Source organism: Mycena indigotica, assembly GCF_014461135.1.
Source record: "Mycena indigotica strain 171206Taipei chromosome Unknown Mind.scaff0001, whole genome shotgun sequence".
NCBI lineage: Eukaryota > Fungi > Basidiomycota > Agaricomycetes > Agaricales > Mycenaceae > Mycena > Mycena indigotica.
This window is the reverse complement of record NW_023503000.1, coordinates 4,887,958-4,905,108: the sequence shown is the minus strand read 5'-3', so window position 1 is coordinate 4,905,108 and position 17,151 is coordinate 4,887,958. Positions and strand designations below refer to the sequence as shown.

At 52.6% G+C, this 17,151-nt stretch overlaps 8 protein-coding genes across 8 annotated transcripts; 4 read left to right on the top strand and 4 right to left on the bottom strand.

Annotated features, from left to right (window-relative positions):
- Positions 1–1,673: 1,673 nt before the first annotated feature.
- MIND_00135700 (Extracellular GDSL-like lipase/acylhydrolase) lies at positions 1,674–3,255 on the top strand (the record flags this gene model as incomplete). Its single annotated transcript, XM_037358288.1, has 6 exons — positions 1,674–1,841; positions 1,892–2,240; positions 2,290–2,377; positions 2,428–2,538; positions 2,599–2,720; positions 2,780–3,255. The coding sequence occupies exons 1-6, from the start codon at positions 1,707–1,709 to the stop codon at positions 3,253–3,255; spliced, it is 1,281 nt and encodes a 426-aa protein (XP_037226198.1). The 5' UTR covers positions 1,674–1,706.
- A 1,265-nt stretch (positions 3,256–4,520) lies between these two features.
- MIND_00135600 (uncharacterized protein) lies at positions 4,521–4,836 on the bottom strand (the record flags this gene model as incomplete). The annotated part of the gene is made up of 3 exons (XM_037358287.1): positions 4,521–4,588; positions 4,642–4,786; positions 4,834–4,836. 3 exons carry the CDS (start codon positions 4,834–4,836, stop codon positions 4,521–4,523), a joined length of 216 nt encoding a protein of 71 aa, XP_037226197.1.
- Positions 4,837–4,981: 145 nt separating this feature from the next.
- Positions 4,982–5,915, top strand: MIND_00135500 (uncharacterized protein; the record flags this gene model as incomplete). Its single annotated transcript, XM_037358286.1, has 3 exons — positions 4,982–5,090; positions 5,133–5,278; positions 5,328–5,915. 3 exons carry the CDS (start codon positions 4,982–4,984, stop codon positions 5,913–5,915), a joined length of 843 nt encoding a protein of 280 aa, XP_037226196.1.
- Positions 5,916–8,924: 3,009 nt separating this feature from the next.
- Positions 8,925–9,655, bottom strand: MIND_00135400 (Signal peptidase subunit 3; the record flags this gene model as incomplete). Its single annotated transcript, XM_037358285.1, has 5 exons — positions 8,925–9,048; positions 9,095–9,204; positions 9,254–9,330; positions 9,384–9,448; positions 9,501–9,655. The coding sequence occupies 5 exons, from the start codon at positions 9,653–9,655 to the stop codon at positions 8,925–8,927; spliced, it is 531 nt and encodes a 176-aa protein (XP_037226195.1).
- A 221-nt stretch (positions 9,656–9,876) lies between these two features.
- On the top strand, positions 9,877–11,048 carry MIND_00135300 (uncharacterized protein; the record flags this gene model as incomplete). The annotated part of the gene is made up of 5 exons (XM_037358284.1): positions 9,877–10,128; positions 10,178–10,584; positions 10,637–10,826; positions 10,883–10,993; positions 11,043–11,048. 5 exons carry the CDS (start codon positions 9,877–9,879, stop codon positions 11,046–11,048), a joined length of 966 nt encoding a protein of 321 aa, XP_037226194.1.
- A 789-nt stretch (positions 11,049–11,837) lies between these two features.
- On the bottom strand, positions 11,838–12,267 carry MIND_00135200 (Copper chaperone; the record flags this gene model as incomplete). Its single annotated transcript, XM_037358283.1, has 5 exons — positions 11,838–11,864; positions 11,914–12,017; positions 12,067–12,127; positions 12,176–12,205; positions 12,265–12,267. 5 exons carry the CDS (start codon positions 12,265–12,267, stop codon positions 11,838–11,840), a joined length of 225 nt encoding a protein of 74 aa, XP_037226193.1.
- A 334-nt stretch (positions 12,268–12,601) lies between these two features.
- Positions 12,602–14,965, bottom strand: MIND_00135100 (F-box domain-containing protein; the record flags this gene model as incomplete). The annotated part of the gene is made up of 1 exon (XM_037358282.1): positions 12,602–14,965. Exon 1 carries the CDS (start codon positions 14,915–14,917, stop codon positions 12,602–12,604), a length of 2,316 nt encoding a protein of 771 aa, XP_037226192.1. The 5' UTR covers positions 14,918–14,965.
- A 349-nt stretch (positions 14,966–15,314) lies between these two features.
- On the top strand, positions 15,315–17,010 carry MIND_00135000 (uncharacterized protein; the record flags this gene model as incomplete). Its single annotated transcript, XM_037358281.1, has 13 exons — positions 15,315–15,397; positions 15,447–15,510; positions 15,579–15,595; positions 15,650–15,753; positions 15,810–16,052; positions 16,103–16,152; positions 16,214–16,333; positions 16,383–16,471; positions 16,518–16,546; positions 16,598–16,671; positions 16,718–16,775; positions 16,832–16,929; positions 16,984–17,010. 13 exons carry the CDS (start codon positions 15,315–15,317, stop codon positions 17,008–17,010), a joined length of 1,056 nt encoding a protein of 351 aa, XP_037226191.1.
- Between the last annotated feature and the right edge of the window lie 141 nt (positions 17,011–17,151).

The following is a 17,151-nucleotide window of genomic DNA, read 5'->3' as shown; positions in this document are numbered from 1 at the left end:
CTTTTGTCTTTCAACTGCACTTGGCCGTGAGCATGCATCTGCGCCCATCCTATTGCTTCGTACAGAGCATTATTTTGAGTCTTGCAGCAAGCAAGTCGCACCTGTGGATTCCTGGGCATCAACCTATTGAGGCCGAATTCAAGTTTTTGCATGCAAGGAATCGCCACTCCTGGGTCGACTCTTACTCACGCAAGCCTCAACACTCGTTCTTGAGCCCGAAAAGTCTTCACTTCTGGTTTTTTGTCATCTCGGCACCCTCTCTTCAAAAAGGTTCCCGACCCGAAGGCAAAACAGTGAGGTTATTTGTTTGTGTATACTTGAAACAGCCCCACACTGGCCTACGGATTGTACACGATGCCTCGGGAGCGGTGCAACACGCACCTCTACTTGGTATCGTCAAAGAAAATCTGGTTCAAGCCAGCCCTAATCTTAACCGTGCAAACTTTGTCAAGACGTCTTCAATTTCCAAACTTGAAATCGATCGTTATCCGGCCACGATGCGTCATATCTACACTGGCTTCTCGAGACCACAACTGCATTACAACGCCATGCATTGCGACTATTATAAGAGGGGGCGAGCCATCCTCAGGCTCTATCTGCGCGTTCTCCCCGTACTTATCTTACTTCCTCCGGGTAGAGCTGCGTCACAGCAGTATGACGCAGAGCTGCCGTTACAGAGTCTAAACGTTCTGCGAGTTGGGCAGATTCACTGAGACGGGACAGGACGCCTTCTCTTCTATCGGCGCGTTCTGGACAATCGCACTATCGTGCGCGGAGGACGTCACCGACTGGGATGATGTAGGATCTGTCGGGGGCTTCGAATTCCACTCGCCAACGAAGTCGCGATAGCGTTCGTTCAATTTTTTGTCGCAGATAACGGTCTTACATCATAGGCTCCCCAACAACACCGGTCCTAAATATGGGGCAGTCATACGGCATGCGTCGAGATCGTTCGTTCGTTATCGTGGACGCTATTGATGACGCGGACAATGACAGAAACGGCGCAGATAACGCAAACGCGACCATAAATGCGGCTGGGACCGAGCTTTGTGTTCATAGTCGTGGACTTGTAAGTAAGTTGTAACAGCATTTGGACTCCCTCCCAGCGCTAAGCGAGCCCAGTCTAGTTTGACAACTTGAAGTTCAGCGTTTTTCTACTAAAGTCGACATTTCAGAGGGTGTATATGTAGGTGTGGTCTCCTAACTCATGTCAGCTTGCTCAAGCTCGAAAGTTTCTGCCGGACTGTGCTAATAGCCCGTCGCTTTTGGATAAGATTGCGACACGACGATCATGATGATTGCGTAATCGGAGTCACGAGACCATTGGCTTCCTATGTCGACCAACGAAACAGTAAGCGTCTCGTCGGCATCTCTTCCCACACGTATCAATGGCTCCGCCCTTCGTTTCTCCGCGTCAAGCATACCGACTGAGGATATTTTACAGACTTACAAATCTTGGTTCCCCGATTAATGTTCCCAAGTTGCTACTGCGAGTTTTTGAACAACGAAACTGCTCTTCAGATTTGTCCAACATTTGCATCTCGTCGAATGCGAAGGCTTTCACCACGTCGGGCCGTCTCGGAGTGCTCAGCTGGTCTGTCAATCACGGCTCATCGTCGGGCGCATGACCTCTCTTTTTTTATTGCGGCGGCGCGTCATTCCCCAGTATAAAGCGGGGCGACTGGCGGGAAATTTCCTCTCACACGATGTTCACGCCTTTTCTTTTGCTTCTCGCTGGGGCTGCTGCCGCCGCGAAGAAAACCGCAACCGCACGATGGATCAACACGTGGACAGCGATGCCCCAGTTGACCGAGTTCAACAACCTGCCCCCAGCTCCATTTGTGTGTTTTCTGTTTCGAGTAATGGCGCCTTCTGACGCGCGTGTCGAAAGAATGGCACGACGAATGTGTTTTTCAACTCGACAATCCGACAGACGCTGCACATGTCGATAGGGGGCGACACTATTCGCATCCGATTCTCGAATGCCTTTGGTGTCAACAATCTCAATATTGCGGCAGCGACAGTTGCGCTGCCGGCTGGCGGAGTTTCTGGCGCATCGGCCGTGATCCCCGCCTCGATCCAGCCCTTGACGTTTAGCGGAAACCCGACTTTCTCGATTCCCAACGCGGGCATCGTCGTCAGCGACCCGATTTCGTTCCCCATCAAGCCCCAACAGACCATCACGGTGACTCTGTATCTGGCGGGCGGGCAGAATGGATTCAGCATCACATCGCACCCAGGTGAGGTTCGCTGGGAACTGGGGAAGATGTCTTTTTAACTCCCTCTCAGGCAGTCGCGCGACGACCTGGCTCCAGCTTGGGAATGCCGTGAGTGCGGAGAATATTACGGGCCCCAGTGTAACGAGCCTGGCACATTGGTGCCTTTCTTCCTCTTCTTTGATTTTCCTTGTGTGACTGGGAGCGACAGGTACTTCGTGAGTGCGGTCGAGACACTCACAACACCTTCTGCATCTGCATTCTTCATCGTGGGTGACAGCATTACGGATGGACGGGGAAGCGACACGGATGGGAACGATCGGTGAGTCCACCCAAGTTAACCCCCGCGTATTCTCCCCCCACTCACTCAGGACCATCGCAGATGGCCCGACCTGCTTCTAGCGCGGATGCAAAAAAACGCGCCAACAAGCCTGATTTCGGTCAACAACCAAGCAGCAGGCGGCAACCGTATACTCGCTGATGGACTCGGACCGGCCGCCCTGGGTAGGTATCGCGGACTATTTGTGGCAGACACCCGGCTTATCTCCAACATCTTACTATAGGCCGCATTGAGCGAGACGTGCTTGCTCAGACGGGTAAAGTCAAGTATGCCATGATATTTGAGGGCGTCAACGACATTGGCACCGCAGACACCAGCGAGACGACCCAACAGGCGGTTGGGGACCAACTCATTGCGGCGTTCAAACAGATATCAACAATCGTGCATGCTCAGGGGATACCCTTCTTCGCGGGCACCATAACGCCGTTCAGTGCGCCTGCGAATGTGACCATCCAGCCCTACTCGAATCCCATCCGAGAAAAGCAGCGCCAGCGTATTAATACCTTCATCCGGACGAGCCCTGATGTCTTCGACGCAGTCGTGGACTTCGACAAGGTCATCGCAGACCCGCAGATTCCATCACAATTAGCCAGCCAGTTCAACTCGGGCGATTTCCTGCATCCAAATGTGGCCGGGTACACGGCAATGGCCGCGGCATTCCCCCTTGACCTGTTTGCGAAATTCGCTGACGGCGTATGAACCCGGGACGTTGGTTGGGTTCAAGCTTAGACTCTTCCTTTCGTCAGGGCCTCTCCCGCGGCTAACAATCGCCATTTCATAGGCACTAGTCCCGGGCAAACCCTGTTTTAGCGCCTTAAAGCCAAACAAAAAAAAACCTGTAGTACGGGCCCGACTATCTGTTTGCCTTTGCTATCCTAAAATAATCGCAATGCTGATTCGCGCAATCTCGCCCCCCAGCCATCAGACACAAAACGTCGCTTCTCTTCCCCGCCTTATCGTCGTGGGAACGTCGGGGCAGTCATCGGAAGCGCAGTTCTCAGTGGGTGAGCTCACTGGAAAGGCCACATATGGCCGTGTTGCGCTCGATGCTGCCAGTCAGTCGGCGGCGGCGGCAACAGGACGCGATGAGCGATGCGACGAAACGGATCGCGTTTGACAGGCCAGTGTGCCCATTCGGTTTCGAGGGAAGAAATTCTGTCGGATGCGAGTCACACTTTGAGAGCTTCTTGTGCGTGACGGCGCGCGGGAACTGATCTACGAGGGGGCGACCACTGCAGCCGCTAGACTGGGTGCCGAGTTTACATCTTCTTGTGGTGGAGTACAGCGGTCCTGTAAGATCCCAGCAAGCAAGAAATAGAGGGTTGGGCTGTCGTACGCCTCAGACTCCCGCTCCACCATCTATCGCAAACACGACTTTCTGTGGCTTCCTTCGTGTGATGTAGATTTTTATGGCCACGCGTAGGCAATGCAGCCAGACGCCGTGCCGTAGGATCAAAGCTGGCACGTCGAATTGAGAAGTTTGGTGGGAGAGAAGGGGTGATGGGATAGGTAGGCATGGCTGGCCACACAAACGAGAAGCTGGAACGCCCCCTTTCGGCGGACAATGGCGATTCGGAGGTCGGCGTTGGCGAAATTAAAAGGCCGCGGCCGTCAAGGAAGAGAAAGAGCCAAACAGACACAAAGACGGACACGCTATAACGGGACGTGCTGGGGAAAAACCCGCGAATGCATATGCGTTTGACGCTTCGATTCATGACAAGTATGGAAAAAGCACGAAAACGAAAGAAACCTGGACCAAGGGAGTGATTCTAGCGAGTTGACAGGTGCGTTGTGAATTTTTGTTGGGGGCTTGTTGACCGTGGCGCTGGCGTGGGTAGAACAGGGAAGAAGGATGGGGAGTCCGACGACAGAAACAGAACGCTAATTGGTGTGGGTCGGTGGGTGGGTGCAAAATGACAATTAAGCCTGGAATGGTACATGTTCGTTGTAAGGCAAAGTAATGGCTATTGAATGAGCATCGTCGCAGCCATGATCAGACACGCGAGGGACACGTATGGAGAGAGTCTTTCGCCTGTTCATAGCTCGGTTACCGACGATGAAAAAAGATACAGCAACCAAACGCACCAATGCGAGCAGACATGAAGAATAGGCCAAGAAAACCGGTCTTGTTGCGGTCAATCAAACTCGGGAAGAGGGCACGGACGTATGTGCACGTGCAAATGAGGAGAAGTATCACCAGGAGGAGAGACTGAAAATTGAACAGGGCGGACTGGCCATAGATTGAGACATATCGAGCAGGCAGAGAACGTTGCTCACCATTGAAGGGGTGTGACTTTGTAGGTCACAAGTCACTGGGCTAGAACGCCGTTGCGCCTTTCTCGGTGAGCCCAGACTGAGAGTGAGAACGCCTTGAGAGTGTCAGGCCCGCCACGCTATCGCCATCCATAAATGCGCATCAATTGCGATGGCCGGTTATCGAGCTAGCATTGACTCGCAGAGGGAAAAAACGAGCAAGCAAATCTCAGATTCGACAGCTGTGAGAAACCGATTCAATTGTGCCGTTATTCAGGCAAGTGCCCAAGAAGAACTTTCCATCAAACCCCGTTTGTTTTAAGACCTCGACCTCGATGGTCTGACTGGTCTTCCACCACCTCCCTCTCCTCCCAACGACGACGCCAACCCTCCCATTCCCCAGCCACTAACTATGAGCGACTCTCCACAATGGTGCTCAGACTCGTGTCTGACATGCTCTAACCTTGTGGTGAGTTTTCTTTGCTGCCGCCCTGCCTTTTTCTGACTTTTCTACGCAGCCCAGCGGTGCTACTTACTGCTCGCGCGCGTGCCAGCCGTCAATAGACGCTGAAACTTCATACTTCGATGCGCAATTTTCCTGGTCGCAACACAATACGGCGAAAATTAGCGCGTGGGCTTTCGAGGTCGACTGCTCATCGTCGCGGCCCTCCCCAAAAACCATCCGCTCTACCGCTTCCCACCCCGTTCTCCTCAGTGGACTGAAGCAGCAACAACGCCCCACTGCCCATGTAACCCTTCGCACAAACGACAACGACCTCCCCTCCCCATCATCCCCCATATCCACCAGGAGTAGGAACACTGCTCTCGAGTCCCTCTCGATAGTCGCTTCTTCCCTCCCCTATTCCACTTCCTCTGCTGCAAAACGATACCTCAGTCTCGGCAGACGAGGTTCATGTCCACCCGTTACTGCTTCACCGGAGAAGCCTCACCGAACACGACTCCCCTTACTTCTTCCACAAAAGTCGACTGAATCGACCTATACGCGGCCCACGACGCCTTCAACGGGCTCGCCAACACTCGTCGCAGAGGTCAATGGAGCCGATAAGTTCCATTGGGCGCATGCAAAGGCCGCAGGGAGAGTTTAGATATTGCCTTCAACCGCATTAGACGCCAACTGTTTGCTGGCATTTACCATTCGCATTCGATTCACCGACCTACATTATCACGTCCTGAACACGCTCCTTGGACTCTATCTATCCCATCATTACACCGTAGACGCACTCAACCCAACTCCTGCATTGTACTCATGTTGTACTAGTCTTATGCGCATTAGCAACTGACTTGTGGATTCCCGCTCTTTCTCACTGCCTTGAACTCGTAAGCCAAACGACGGGGTCTCCTTCCGGAGCTCAGGATCCAAGATGGCGCAATCTTTGTCAAGCAAGCCTGCAACCTAATCTGGGCGCTTGCCTGATTTGGCCACCTCTCTCGGTAGGTCCCGCGGAATCTGATGGGCCCGCATCGTCCGAGTCGGGCGGCGTTGGGTAACCTTCTTCACGGGAAGCAAAATGGAGCCTTATGAACACTTGGGGGATTTTCGCTGCCTCATCAGGTAGCTAACTAGGCTTCGAACTCAGTCGCGCACACAAGGCGCATATTGTCCAGCAAGCCAGCCATCTCAGGAACTGAGGCACCTAGTTCAAGCCTTCAAGCGCGCCATGCTGTTCCGTGATAAATTCATCAATAAAAAACTCTAAATTTTCTGACGCATATGTAGGGCCCGAGCTCGTGGTTGGACCGAGCAGATCCCGTTCGGATAGGTCAGTCAAGTCATTTACAATGTCAATGTTAAGTACTCGGAAAAGACAAGGAAAAGGAATTGTAAAGACAAAAAAAAAGAAAGGACCGAAAATTGTCTGCTCGGCGCATTATTGGCCGAGCTCTTTGGCCGGCAGTTCCCGTCCATTTTGATTCGACCTTCCCAGTAGTCCTCCCTTGCGTGTTGCTGCTGCTGCGGGTGCTGGCAACACCCATCGACGTAGCCCGACGCGCAACTGCAACATAGTTCCGTATAAGCTGTAAATTCTTGGCCAAAAGGAAAAGAATATCGAAAAACGCGGACCCGGGCGGGCTCACGCAGGTCAACGTCGCTCATCGGTGTTTACCGGCAACCGTCGAAGCCTTCTTGGAGGCGCATCAAATGATCAACACGTGAGATCTCACTGATTCATGCGCAGCGCTAACCCGCCCGAGACCCGTCATTTATGGTAACGAGCGCATCAACCGCGTCGACAGCTCGCGTGAAACAAATCAACGAAAAATCCGGCGTCTTGAAAATTAGGCGGCTAAGCAATGGCTAATAAGTGGCTTGGTGACAATGGGACGTCGGCTGGCGGGACCTCGACCCTCGACGGAAAGTGCCGAAGGGCGATAAGCCAAACGACCGCGATCTTGGGACTGTGGCTGCCAAATTGCAAGTCCGAGTGTGTGCGTGAGTAATTCGCAAAGTCTATGTACTGCCAGGTATCAACCAGGAAGTAAGCCTAGAAGTTCAAATTGACCAAGCATCTGGTCGCCTTGTTCACGAGCCAGAGGAAGTAACCAGCGGGTCATTCCCGTCCGACCCAAAGCCAAAATGGCAAGCCCAAGCGCATCACGGATGCAACTTGGGCATCGGATTGCCCCCGCTCCCTGCTGATAGTGTGGTTACTAGGGATATAGACCCCGTCGCGGTACCGAGTTGGAAGGCAGAACCACCCGTTGCCCCAGATGCTGGTAGTCGCTGCGATTGGTCGCTGTCGGTCTGGATCCTGAGGTGGATAGGATAGGATATCACATCGAACTTGCCCACGAACGCGACCGACGACTGACAGCGAGAGACTAAGAGTTACTAATTAGCAGGATAACGAAACAATGGTATGTCAAGAACAATGCCTGAATTGGGCTTGCAGACGGGGAACGAAGATCCGCGTTTTGACATCTGAACACCGTATGTGGCCGTCAAAACTGTAAAAGATTGTGGACCCGTCAGGCGCTGGCAAAAGAAAGGCCAAGCACATCACTGGAAAGCCTAATGCCAGAGTGGGTGCAGGAATTAGCTTACCAGACCGCGCTCCATAGCCAACTGCGATTGCGACTCCACCATCTCGGTGATTCAATTGTTTCTGGAGGCCCATTCCTCATGTCGTGGATCGAGACTGCGTGAAAACCGCATTTTGCTCAGCCTCTTGTGCGACATCGGGCTCCTCCTTTGGAGTCTGGACCCACTGTAAACAGCTAAAGTGTGGAGCCCAAGCGCATCACGGATCCGTGGGCAGTATGATCTTGCATTCGGACGAACTAGAAAAATTAAAGTTCATCCATACCCAAGAGAGAGAGAAGGGGGCAGGAAGGCACGTGGAGAAGCAGCAAGATCCACTTCCCGCTCACGAAACAATGCAAGAGTGGAGAGCGGGATAACGAAACAATGGGACAACAGAAGATGGAAGGTTCACAGGCGAGGCGAATAGGATTGAACGGCGAAGGGCCAATAAGGATCTACGCCTTGAGGTCTGGTCGCCGTATGCATAACAGCGACGGCGACAGCGCCAAGCCGCGACCACGCACACCGACCGCGTCGCCGTGTCAATGTCAACCCAATCGCATCGCCAGGGCAAGGAACAAGCAGAAGCGGCCATATGATCAGATGAGCACTTTAGATAATGAGAGGCAGGGAAAACCCGAGTTATCGGCACGAGAAGGGCGCAGTCCGACTCTCGCAAGACTCTCCTGTCTCCAGGCCAATCGTGTAAGTCGAAAAACAGTCCTCAACGCCAAGCGACGTGAAGAATGAATGTGCAAGAGAAATTCCTTTCGTATGGTCCGACCATAACACTGGGTTCACAGATACCTGCTGGTATCCATCTGCGAAGGCTTTGAAGCTGCGCGACCAAGACATGGACCTCCGGCAACGGTCAAGAATACACCGAAGACCCGGAGAGTAGAAGACAAGGAAAGAAAACATCGAATCCCGTCGCAAAAAGTGGATGTTGTCGGGTCTCTGCTCATGAATCTGCCAAGCAGTTCCAGACCGTATTGCTGGACTATAAGAACGTCAAAAGAAGTCGCTGAAGAAGTTGAGTAGCTCGTCTTATTACACCCGGATAGTTTACACTCTAAGAATGGTTGATCATGGGCGGGAACGGTACAGTGACATTGGTGCTGCCCGCCGTCCCGTAGGTCAGTGCACCAACCCATGGCATCACATTATACCGCAGAGTATAGATTGCAGACGCGTCTCTGTCAATTCAATAAGCGAATGTCAAGACCTTGGCAATAACCTTACCGGAAGCCAGAAACATCTTTGAATTGGTACTTTTGACGATTTTTTACTTGAATGTGGGCGTCCTCTTTCCGACGAACGATGCGGTCCCAGATGACAACGGCGTTTTTGACCTAGTTGGTTGAGGAAAAAGATGGCAAAATCAGGTAAGAGTGCACGGACCCCCTTTGCGTTTGTGTACTCCGCATCCAGATAGAGAAAGAGCTGCTTCGTATTCCAGTTGAACAGTGGGGAGAGGTCTAAGTTACGGCGCGTTCAGGTAAAGAGAAACAGTGGTTGGATTGACACGAACCGGAGTCAATCTCGAAGTCAACGAATGCGTGCTCGAAGCGATACTGCCTCCCCTTCCCATGCTTTCTATATTCCCGTTGATATTATTGGGCTCGACTGAGTTGCTTTAGTCACTTACACTTTGACGCCATGAACCGTCACCGAACCGCCCTCCAGCGGCGCTTCGAAGTACGAGACGAATATCGAGGAGAGGGCTATGGCCGCCAAGAGGCCCATGACACATGAGGAAAAGAGTGCAGAGATGTTGTTTATACGAGCGAATATTGTGTGCATGGTGTGGTGGGCAGAAGGAGACGTGTAACGTGTCCGATTTTGGGGGTGATCTTCGTTCCCCCTTGCCACTCCCCATTGACCTGTTGAATACTACCACTCTCATTAGTTGTCGTGTGCTACTTTTACGAACGGCCCCCCGTTCACTCTGAAAAAAATAATTTCTTGTTAGCGAGAGGTATCACTTGCTCTGATCACGCGTGGAGTATCCTTGTTTCTTCGCCATGTCCTCGTCGCCCATAACGCAGGTTTCCCAGCATGCTCCCCCTGCTCACTCCAACCTTCAACCCCAGCTTCTAACCCGTCTCTTTCTCGACCTACGTGGTCGTCGCTTCGAGGTCGACCGGGAAACAATCATGAACTTACCGGAGTCTGTTTTGCTCTGTCTCTTCCCCAACGGCCTGGTCCTCAGCAGACAGAGTGTGGCTCTCTCTGACGGCGGAGACGAGGAAGACGACGAGGTCTATGGTGTTGACGTGTGTCCTTACTCCTTCTTTTGCAATATGGGGCGTTGACACCGTGTAGTTTGACCCCGACTGCTTCCAATACGTCCTCACCTTCTTCCGGACCGCCTCAGAGGCCTTCTACGGAAATGCGACGACCCCTGGACTTATTTCTTTCCAACAACATCTACTGGACGCCTCTCCGAACGGGTCGCCTGGCGCTGCTGACCTGCAGAGCCAAAATCCGCTCCTGGCCAAGCAGGCCATAATTGTCCTGCGTGAAGAGCTTGAATATTTTACTATTCCCCCGAAGAATACTGCCGCCGCCACCGACGCCAACGGTATTGCCAACGAGGACCTTATCCAAATCAAGCGTGATGGTGGGGAGCACCTCATGGAGAAGCGCAACATCTTCACCGCCCTCCAACGGAATGTCAACAAAGAAAATAATGTCGCTGAGCAACACCTCATCGACATGCTTTGCATGAGGTGCGTTATGACCCCCAGTTGACGCCCTGGATTTGGTTAATGGATTCCAAAGTGGCTTCAATCGTGACGACGAATGGGGCTTCCGCGCCTTGGAGCCCTCGCGGTCGTGCATATCCTCAATTGCACTCGTCCTACTAAAAACCGGCATCAACCACTCGCCCGACCACAGCAAGCCTGTCGAGGTCGATTACGCCCAGATGGCAACTGCCCAAAAACTCCTGCTCTTCTGGCGGAAACCTGCCGTGCGTCATTCATTCATTCTACCCGCTCGCGTTTCTGACATATATATGAACAACAGAGGAAATGCTGGTGGGACGGTCTAGAGGTCGACCTCCCAGAGAAGGACGGCCGACCGGCACACTCGTTTAAGCTTTGGGCCCGTCGCGTTTGGACACTGGAGCTCAGTCTTGTACGTTGTCCTCTTTTGGTGGTCGCCATGCCATATTCAACCAGCCCAGGTCTAACTCACCCACCCTCCTTGGCATACACGTCTTAGCGTTTTCTCTGCTGGAATGGATACCAGTACTCGTAGATTGCAATATAATACCCCTTCATTTGCACCTTTTCCCTGCTGCCGTCTTTCTATTATTGTCTGGTGAAATCGAAGTCATCGTTGACCACTTATCTCTTCAACCTTATCTGCGCCACGGCATCACACAGAGTCCGTGTCTTTTGCCCTGGTCAGATACTCCGAGCCAAACAGTGATGACGCCAGCTCTCGATAAGGAGGATGGGCTGAGAAGTGCATGCTGATGTGCAAAAAGGCGGTCCGGCGCTTAAGTAAAGTTCAAAGAATATCATTGAGAAGGGACTATATACACTAGGGTTAGGGTTAGCGCCGCCAACCGGCATAAAAAAAAGAGGCCCGCCTAGCCGAGTGGCCGTGGCAGGACTGGAAAATATTGGGACGGTGCATGAGCCGAAGCCCATACAAACCGTGGGCGCTCTCTGTGTGGACAGGGTCGCCGTGCAATGGAGAGATCCCGCAGCCCACAGCTCCAGGTATCTGAAGGGAACTGTGCCATCAAGGTAAGTATGAAGATCAACAACGACCAGCGCGTCCTTTTACGGCGCGCGTTGGCGCACGGACCATAGCGCGATCACGTGCACAAATTGATCATTTTCTCATCGACTCTGGTCTTGGAACAAAAATGTTGATGAAAACATTGGCTTAAGTAGTCTCCGCTGAACGCATAGACATTCACAAACACGGTAGTATTACAATCACTTATATCCTTCAAATCCATCGCTATTCAGGACACCGTTTCCCCAGAACGAACCTGGTGCCGATGAGACCATACTTACTTAGTGCGAGAAAGAGTCACCCACCTCCTTGCCGGTCTTCTTGATTCGAGCGAGGACATCCTCGTACGGGATGGTGCCTTTAACCAGGACTTCTTGGGTCTCGAGGTTGACAGTGTACTCGGAAACGCCTACAAAGAGCATTGTCATGAGCATTAGGGTACTGTTGTCACGGTATACCATCTGTCTTGGCCTTCTCTAGGACGCGTGAGACGGCGGTAGAACAGCCAGGACATGTCATCTGTGATCGCAGATGAGCGAAGTGCGGGTTAACCGCTCTTGGACCTACCTTGACATCGAACTTGTAGGTGTGTTCAGCCTGCGAGAGTGATTATTGGAATTCGTCGCAGAAATCAAGGAGTCAATGTTAAGACCGACCATGGTGGTGGTGGTGGTAGGAAGAGAACAGTATCATTGAGATGCAGCAACATGATCGCTCCCAGGCTGGATTGATGTTTACTTCCATTTCAAGTTGCGAGTATTGCAGCTACTCGCACGGCACCCCCATATCGTCGAATGTCACGCGCGCTAATGGCAAAAGTAAACACACTTTAGCGTGCTGTATTTAATTTCAAGGCAGTAAGTACACGTCTACACTTACAGCAGTCTTATTCTTATGCTGCTTATTCGATATCTGGCAAAGGTCTGTAAGCATTCTCCCTCGGAGAATTATAGAGAAATACCCACTTTACATTTAAGATTTGTCGACCCCTGACTAGTCGAAGAAGAAGAGGCTGTCCCGCTCCCGCTCGTCTTGGCCCAGGCCCATCCACGGCGACATCGACACCCGCGGGTGCTTGTCCGGGTACTTGAGATCGAGTTTAAGGCCCTTCTCGGCCCCTTTCACAAGCGCCTTCAAGCGCGCCGCTTCCTCCGACGTCATCTTCTTCCTCTCCGGCTGCTGTTGCGGCGGATTGACGCCCCACGAGCGCGGATTGTAGCGCTGGAAGTGGACCAGCACCTTCTGCAGACTCGAAAGGCGCTGCTCGATGAACTGGAGCAGGAACGACTCCGAAAACCCAGCACGTGCGTGTATCTCCAAAGTATGCAGTTCGGGGAGCGGCATTACGTCTTCAATCGGCAAGAGCGCGGTCAAAATCCCGTCTCCAATCGGAGCGCCGACCTCAAATGGCCCGGGGCCGTGGCCAGCTGGGAAGCAGAGTATACGCAAGGTGGGCGGGAGGTTCGAAATGAGACCGATTAGTTCAGCTTCTGAAAACATCCACACCCCGATATGCACCGATTTTAGAGCGGGAGCCAACGTCAAGAAGTTTTGGGCAAAAAATTCGTTTGTCATGTCGATACCGCCAGAGCTGCCGTCGAGGTGGAAATGAAGCAAACCCGGCAAGTGCAAGTGCGACCCAATCAAGCGGAAAGGCGATCGTTGTGGGGGAGTGGTTCCGTTGTACCCCGTCGAATAGGAGAGATGGAACGTTTCGAGCTTCTCTTGCAGGACCCGGCCCTCGATATCCACCGCGGTAGGCACAAATAGGTCCTGGACCGTTACCCGCAAAGTGACCAGATTTTGACATCGACCAAGAAGTCTGACGACCTCGCGACTGGTAACAGACCCAACTCCGGGAAGACCCTGCTTTTCAAGATTGAGCTCGGTCATTTGGGCCCATTGGATTGGCAACTCAAACAGATTGAATGCAGCGGAAGTCAGTGAGAGTGAGGAGAGGATCGGGGCGGTAAGTATGGCAGCGGTCTCCCAAAGGGGTGGCTCAGGTTCGGGTTCAGTCGGGCCGGGTGGAGGTTGGCCAGGGACACCAAAAATTGTATTCCACGGTTGAGGGAATCCAAGATGCAAGTTGGGAGGAGCGGGATGGTGACCTATAGGTGGGTTGGGCAAAGGAGGATTAGCCGTAGGTGGGTTTAAGATGGGTTGGTTAGGCGCGGGTTGGTTAGGCGCGGGCTGGTTAAGCGCGGGTTGGCCAAGCGCGGGTTGGTTAGTTGCGGGTGGATTAGGTGCAGGCACGTTATTGATAATAGGCAAATTTAAAGCGGGCTGATTGGCTGGGGGAGGATTAAGTGCCGGTGGGTTAGGCTGGTTCGTTGCAGGCGCCGGTGCAGGTGCAGGAATGGCAAAGTGGAAGTTCATCAGATTCCCTAGCGCGACCTGCGGCTGCATTCCCATAAACAGCGGTGCCGCAGCAGGGTTGGCGGGGGCATTGGCGTTTGGGATGGGATTGGCGTTTGGGTTAGGGTTGGCAAGCGCTGCATTGGCGTTTGGAATGGGGTTAGCGGGCATTGGGAATGCATTGTTTGGCGCGTTGCCAGCTTGCTGCATTAACTGCATGAACGCAGCCATGTCGTCGGTTCTGGCGGTGGACCGCTCGAAAACTGCAAAAGAGCGAAGGAGCGGTACTTCCTCCCGTGTCATCGTTACAAGACACTTGAGTACATCGGAGTTCGTTCGGATGCTGATATGTTCCCAACGCATCGAGAATTCCCGGAGTTGGTCGAGAATGTCGGCAATGGAGCCACCGCCAGGAAGATAGAGGGAAATGGAAAGCGGACAGTTCCCTGAGTTGGAAAGCCACCAGTTGACTACCGCCATGCGCTGTTCCTGGATTTTTTTGAGTCTTGGCGATGGTGAGTCTGGGACATGGGTGAATCGCGAAAACGAGACGTTGTTGTTGGGGATGTAGACGTGAAGCCGGGACCATAGACGGGGCGTTTCATACGCCAAGCTGCGCCACGAGCTGCATACTCTCCCAAGCAGAAGTGGGGGCTCCGTGGCAGACATAACACAATTCCGCTCCTCAGGAAGACATTCGATGAAGATTCGCTCGAGCAAATCAAGGGGAAGGCGGCGAATGGGGGTTATGAGTGATTTATGAGCATCGATGTCGCCGCGAATCGTGTCTCGTTGAGCCACAAGCGCGTCCATGGCCTTTTGCATCTCAGCAATCTCCGATTCGGCATTTCGCAGCGCAGGCGAGACGCGGTCAATATACGACTTTATGACGTCAATTTCATCGTCCTCTGGGGTGTAGTTCGTGCCCAGGTGTTCAGTAAACGTTGACATGCTCGTGCAGCACTTAATCGGAGACGAGGGCGATGTCGGCGGTAAGAGCAAAGAGACTATCTGTCACGTGTCGTGATTTACTTATTTGTCCGAGCATTTGGATTTGAGAATAGCATCATATAGTGCCCACAGTGGATCTCTAAAGCAAACTACTTTCTCTAGTCCCACAAACCATCAAGCATATGTCGCGCGCAGCACTTTCTCTCTCGTCTTCCCCAAAGTCATATTGTGACTGTCACGGCAACATGACTTGACGGCGAACGCGCCCACTTTGGATTTCCGTCTGAGACACGTTCCGCGCTGTCTACAAAAATGGCACGCAAAACTTGGTTGAATACAACTCCTCCTTGTCTTCTACTTCCATCTCGACATCCCTCCCCCACTCAATCCGTCGCAAATGTTTGCCTCCAATGCCGCGTCGTTCTTCGTCTTGATGGTGGCTGCTCTGACGGCCACGGCGAGCAACCACGGCTCCTCCAAGTAAGCTTTATGTTTAGCTGACCTCGCCGTTTACTTATCCTCGCTGCAGGCACCACGACATCTTGGTTCGAGCCGCACCTTGTGCTGCCGGAAGCTACGCCAACTCTGCTGGGGTATGCACTCCTTGCGAGCCCGGCAACTACTGTGCTACCGCTGGCGCGAGTAAGAAGCAATGCAACAGTGGCACGTATCAACCAGGTGACGATTCCTTTCTTTCTCGCCATTCGTATTCTCGCTGATACTCCCTCTCAGCCTCCGGCCAGACCTCTCGTGTATCCCCGCCACGAACGGTAGCTATGTCCCCAACAACGGAGCGACTACCTCTACCCTATGCGCTGCCGGCAGCTATCAACCTCGTGCGTATTATCGTCTCGCCTAATGGCTTTTAACCTCATCTTGTTGTTACTTGTAGGCGCTGGCCAGAACTTCTGCTATGGTGCCCCGTCTGGTCGTTTTGCTAGCCAGCCTGGGATGAGAGGCGTCTGCGGCGCGTGCTGTGGCTGGACGACTACCCAAACCAACTACAACACGGGCGTGGTCAAATGCTCTGGTTCGACTCCGTTTTCTGGTCGTGCTTCTGGCTCGGGTTGTGTTTCGACGCGTCAAGGTTGTGACCCAGTTGCAACTTGCGCGCAGGCAGCGAATGGAGCTTGCCGTGAGTCGTCTTCCTTTTTTCTTCGCGTCAAGCTTATGCGTATTCTTTAGCCGACCAATCGTTCGAATTCGTCGGACCGGCCCCAGGCGCGATCTCCAAGGTGATTCAAGTTAACGATTTCAACACGGGTGCTGCGATGGGATACATCGCACAAAACCAAGGCAACATACGCCGCTTATGGCCTCTTCAATGTCGACCCAAACCCGGCGAATGCGATTATATTTGAAATCCAGCTGGACCCGACCATGCAAAATGGGTCCAAGCTGAATATCAAGGCAACGGTGCGGAATTCCTGACCTTTTTCGCTCTTATTGATCAACTTCTGGCTAGACTACGTCATACGCGGCGACTTATCCGTTCATGGGTGGTATCGTCGGCGCAGCCAGCTCGTCGAACGACTTTGCGAGTGGAAGTCCTAAGTAAGCCAACAGTCTTATGGACATACTAGAGCTGACTTGTCAACAGCTATGCATATATTCAAGGCACTTCGCAAAGTAAGAGTCTTGATTGCGATTTTTTTTGCCTTCTCTGACCTCGACTTGCAGCACCTACTGGTTCTGGTCCACAATCTGTGCCGAATTCATTCCCTGGCAGCCCGAGCTTTGCGGAATCTTCAATTGTGAGCCTTTTTTCTGTCGATGCTCTCTCGTTCATACTTATCGCAGTGGTCGTACGATCGTGTTTCTACGCGTGTGAGCCCGCAATGGATCAACACCGACGGAAGTGAGTGTTATTTACCTTCAACGTGGCGCAGATTCTGAATCGTTATTGTTTTCCAGCCAGCCCTGCGACATTCCCCATATACCTTCCGGACTACCAGGCGATTGCGATCACGGGAGATGTTGCGGAGTTCACCAACCAGTTTGGGACTGCGACGGTAAAAAGATTTGTCGCGTGTACTTATTGGCTACTGATTTCTTGGTTTTTTTAGAGGATATCCTTCACGTATTTGCCGTGATTCAAACTTTTAGTATACCTGGGACTATTTTTATTTGTTGGATTATTGTGTGTAACACTTGTCGTTCCTTTATAGAGAGTATTTTTGAGTGAGCCTCAATGTCGCGCTTAGTCACGTGCACATCTTCCTTCCATCCAGCGC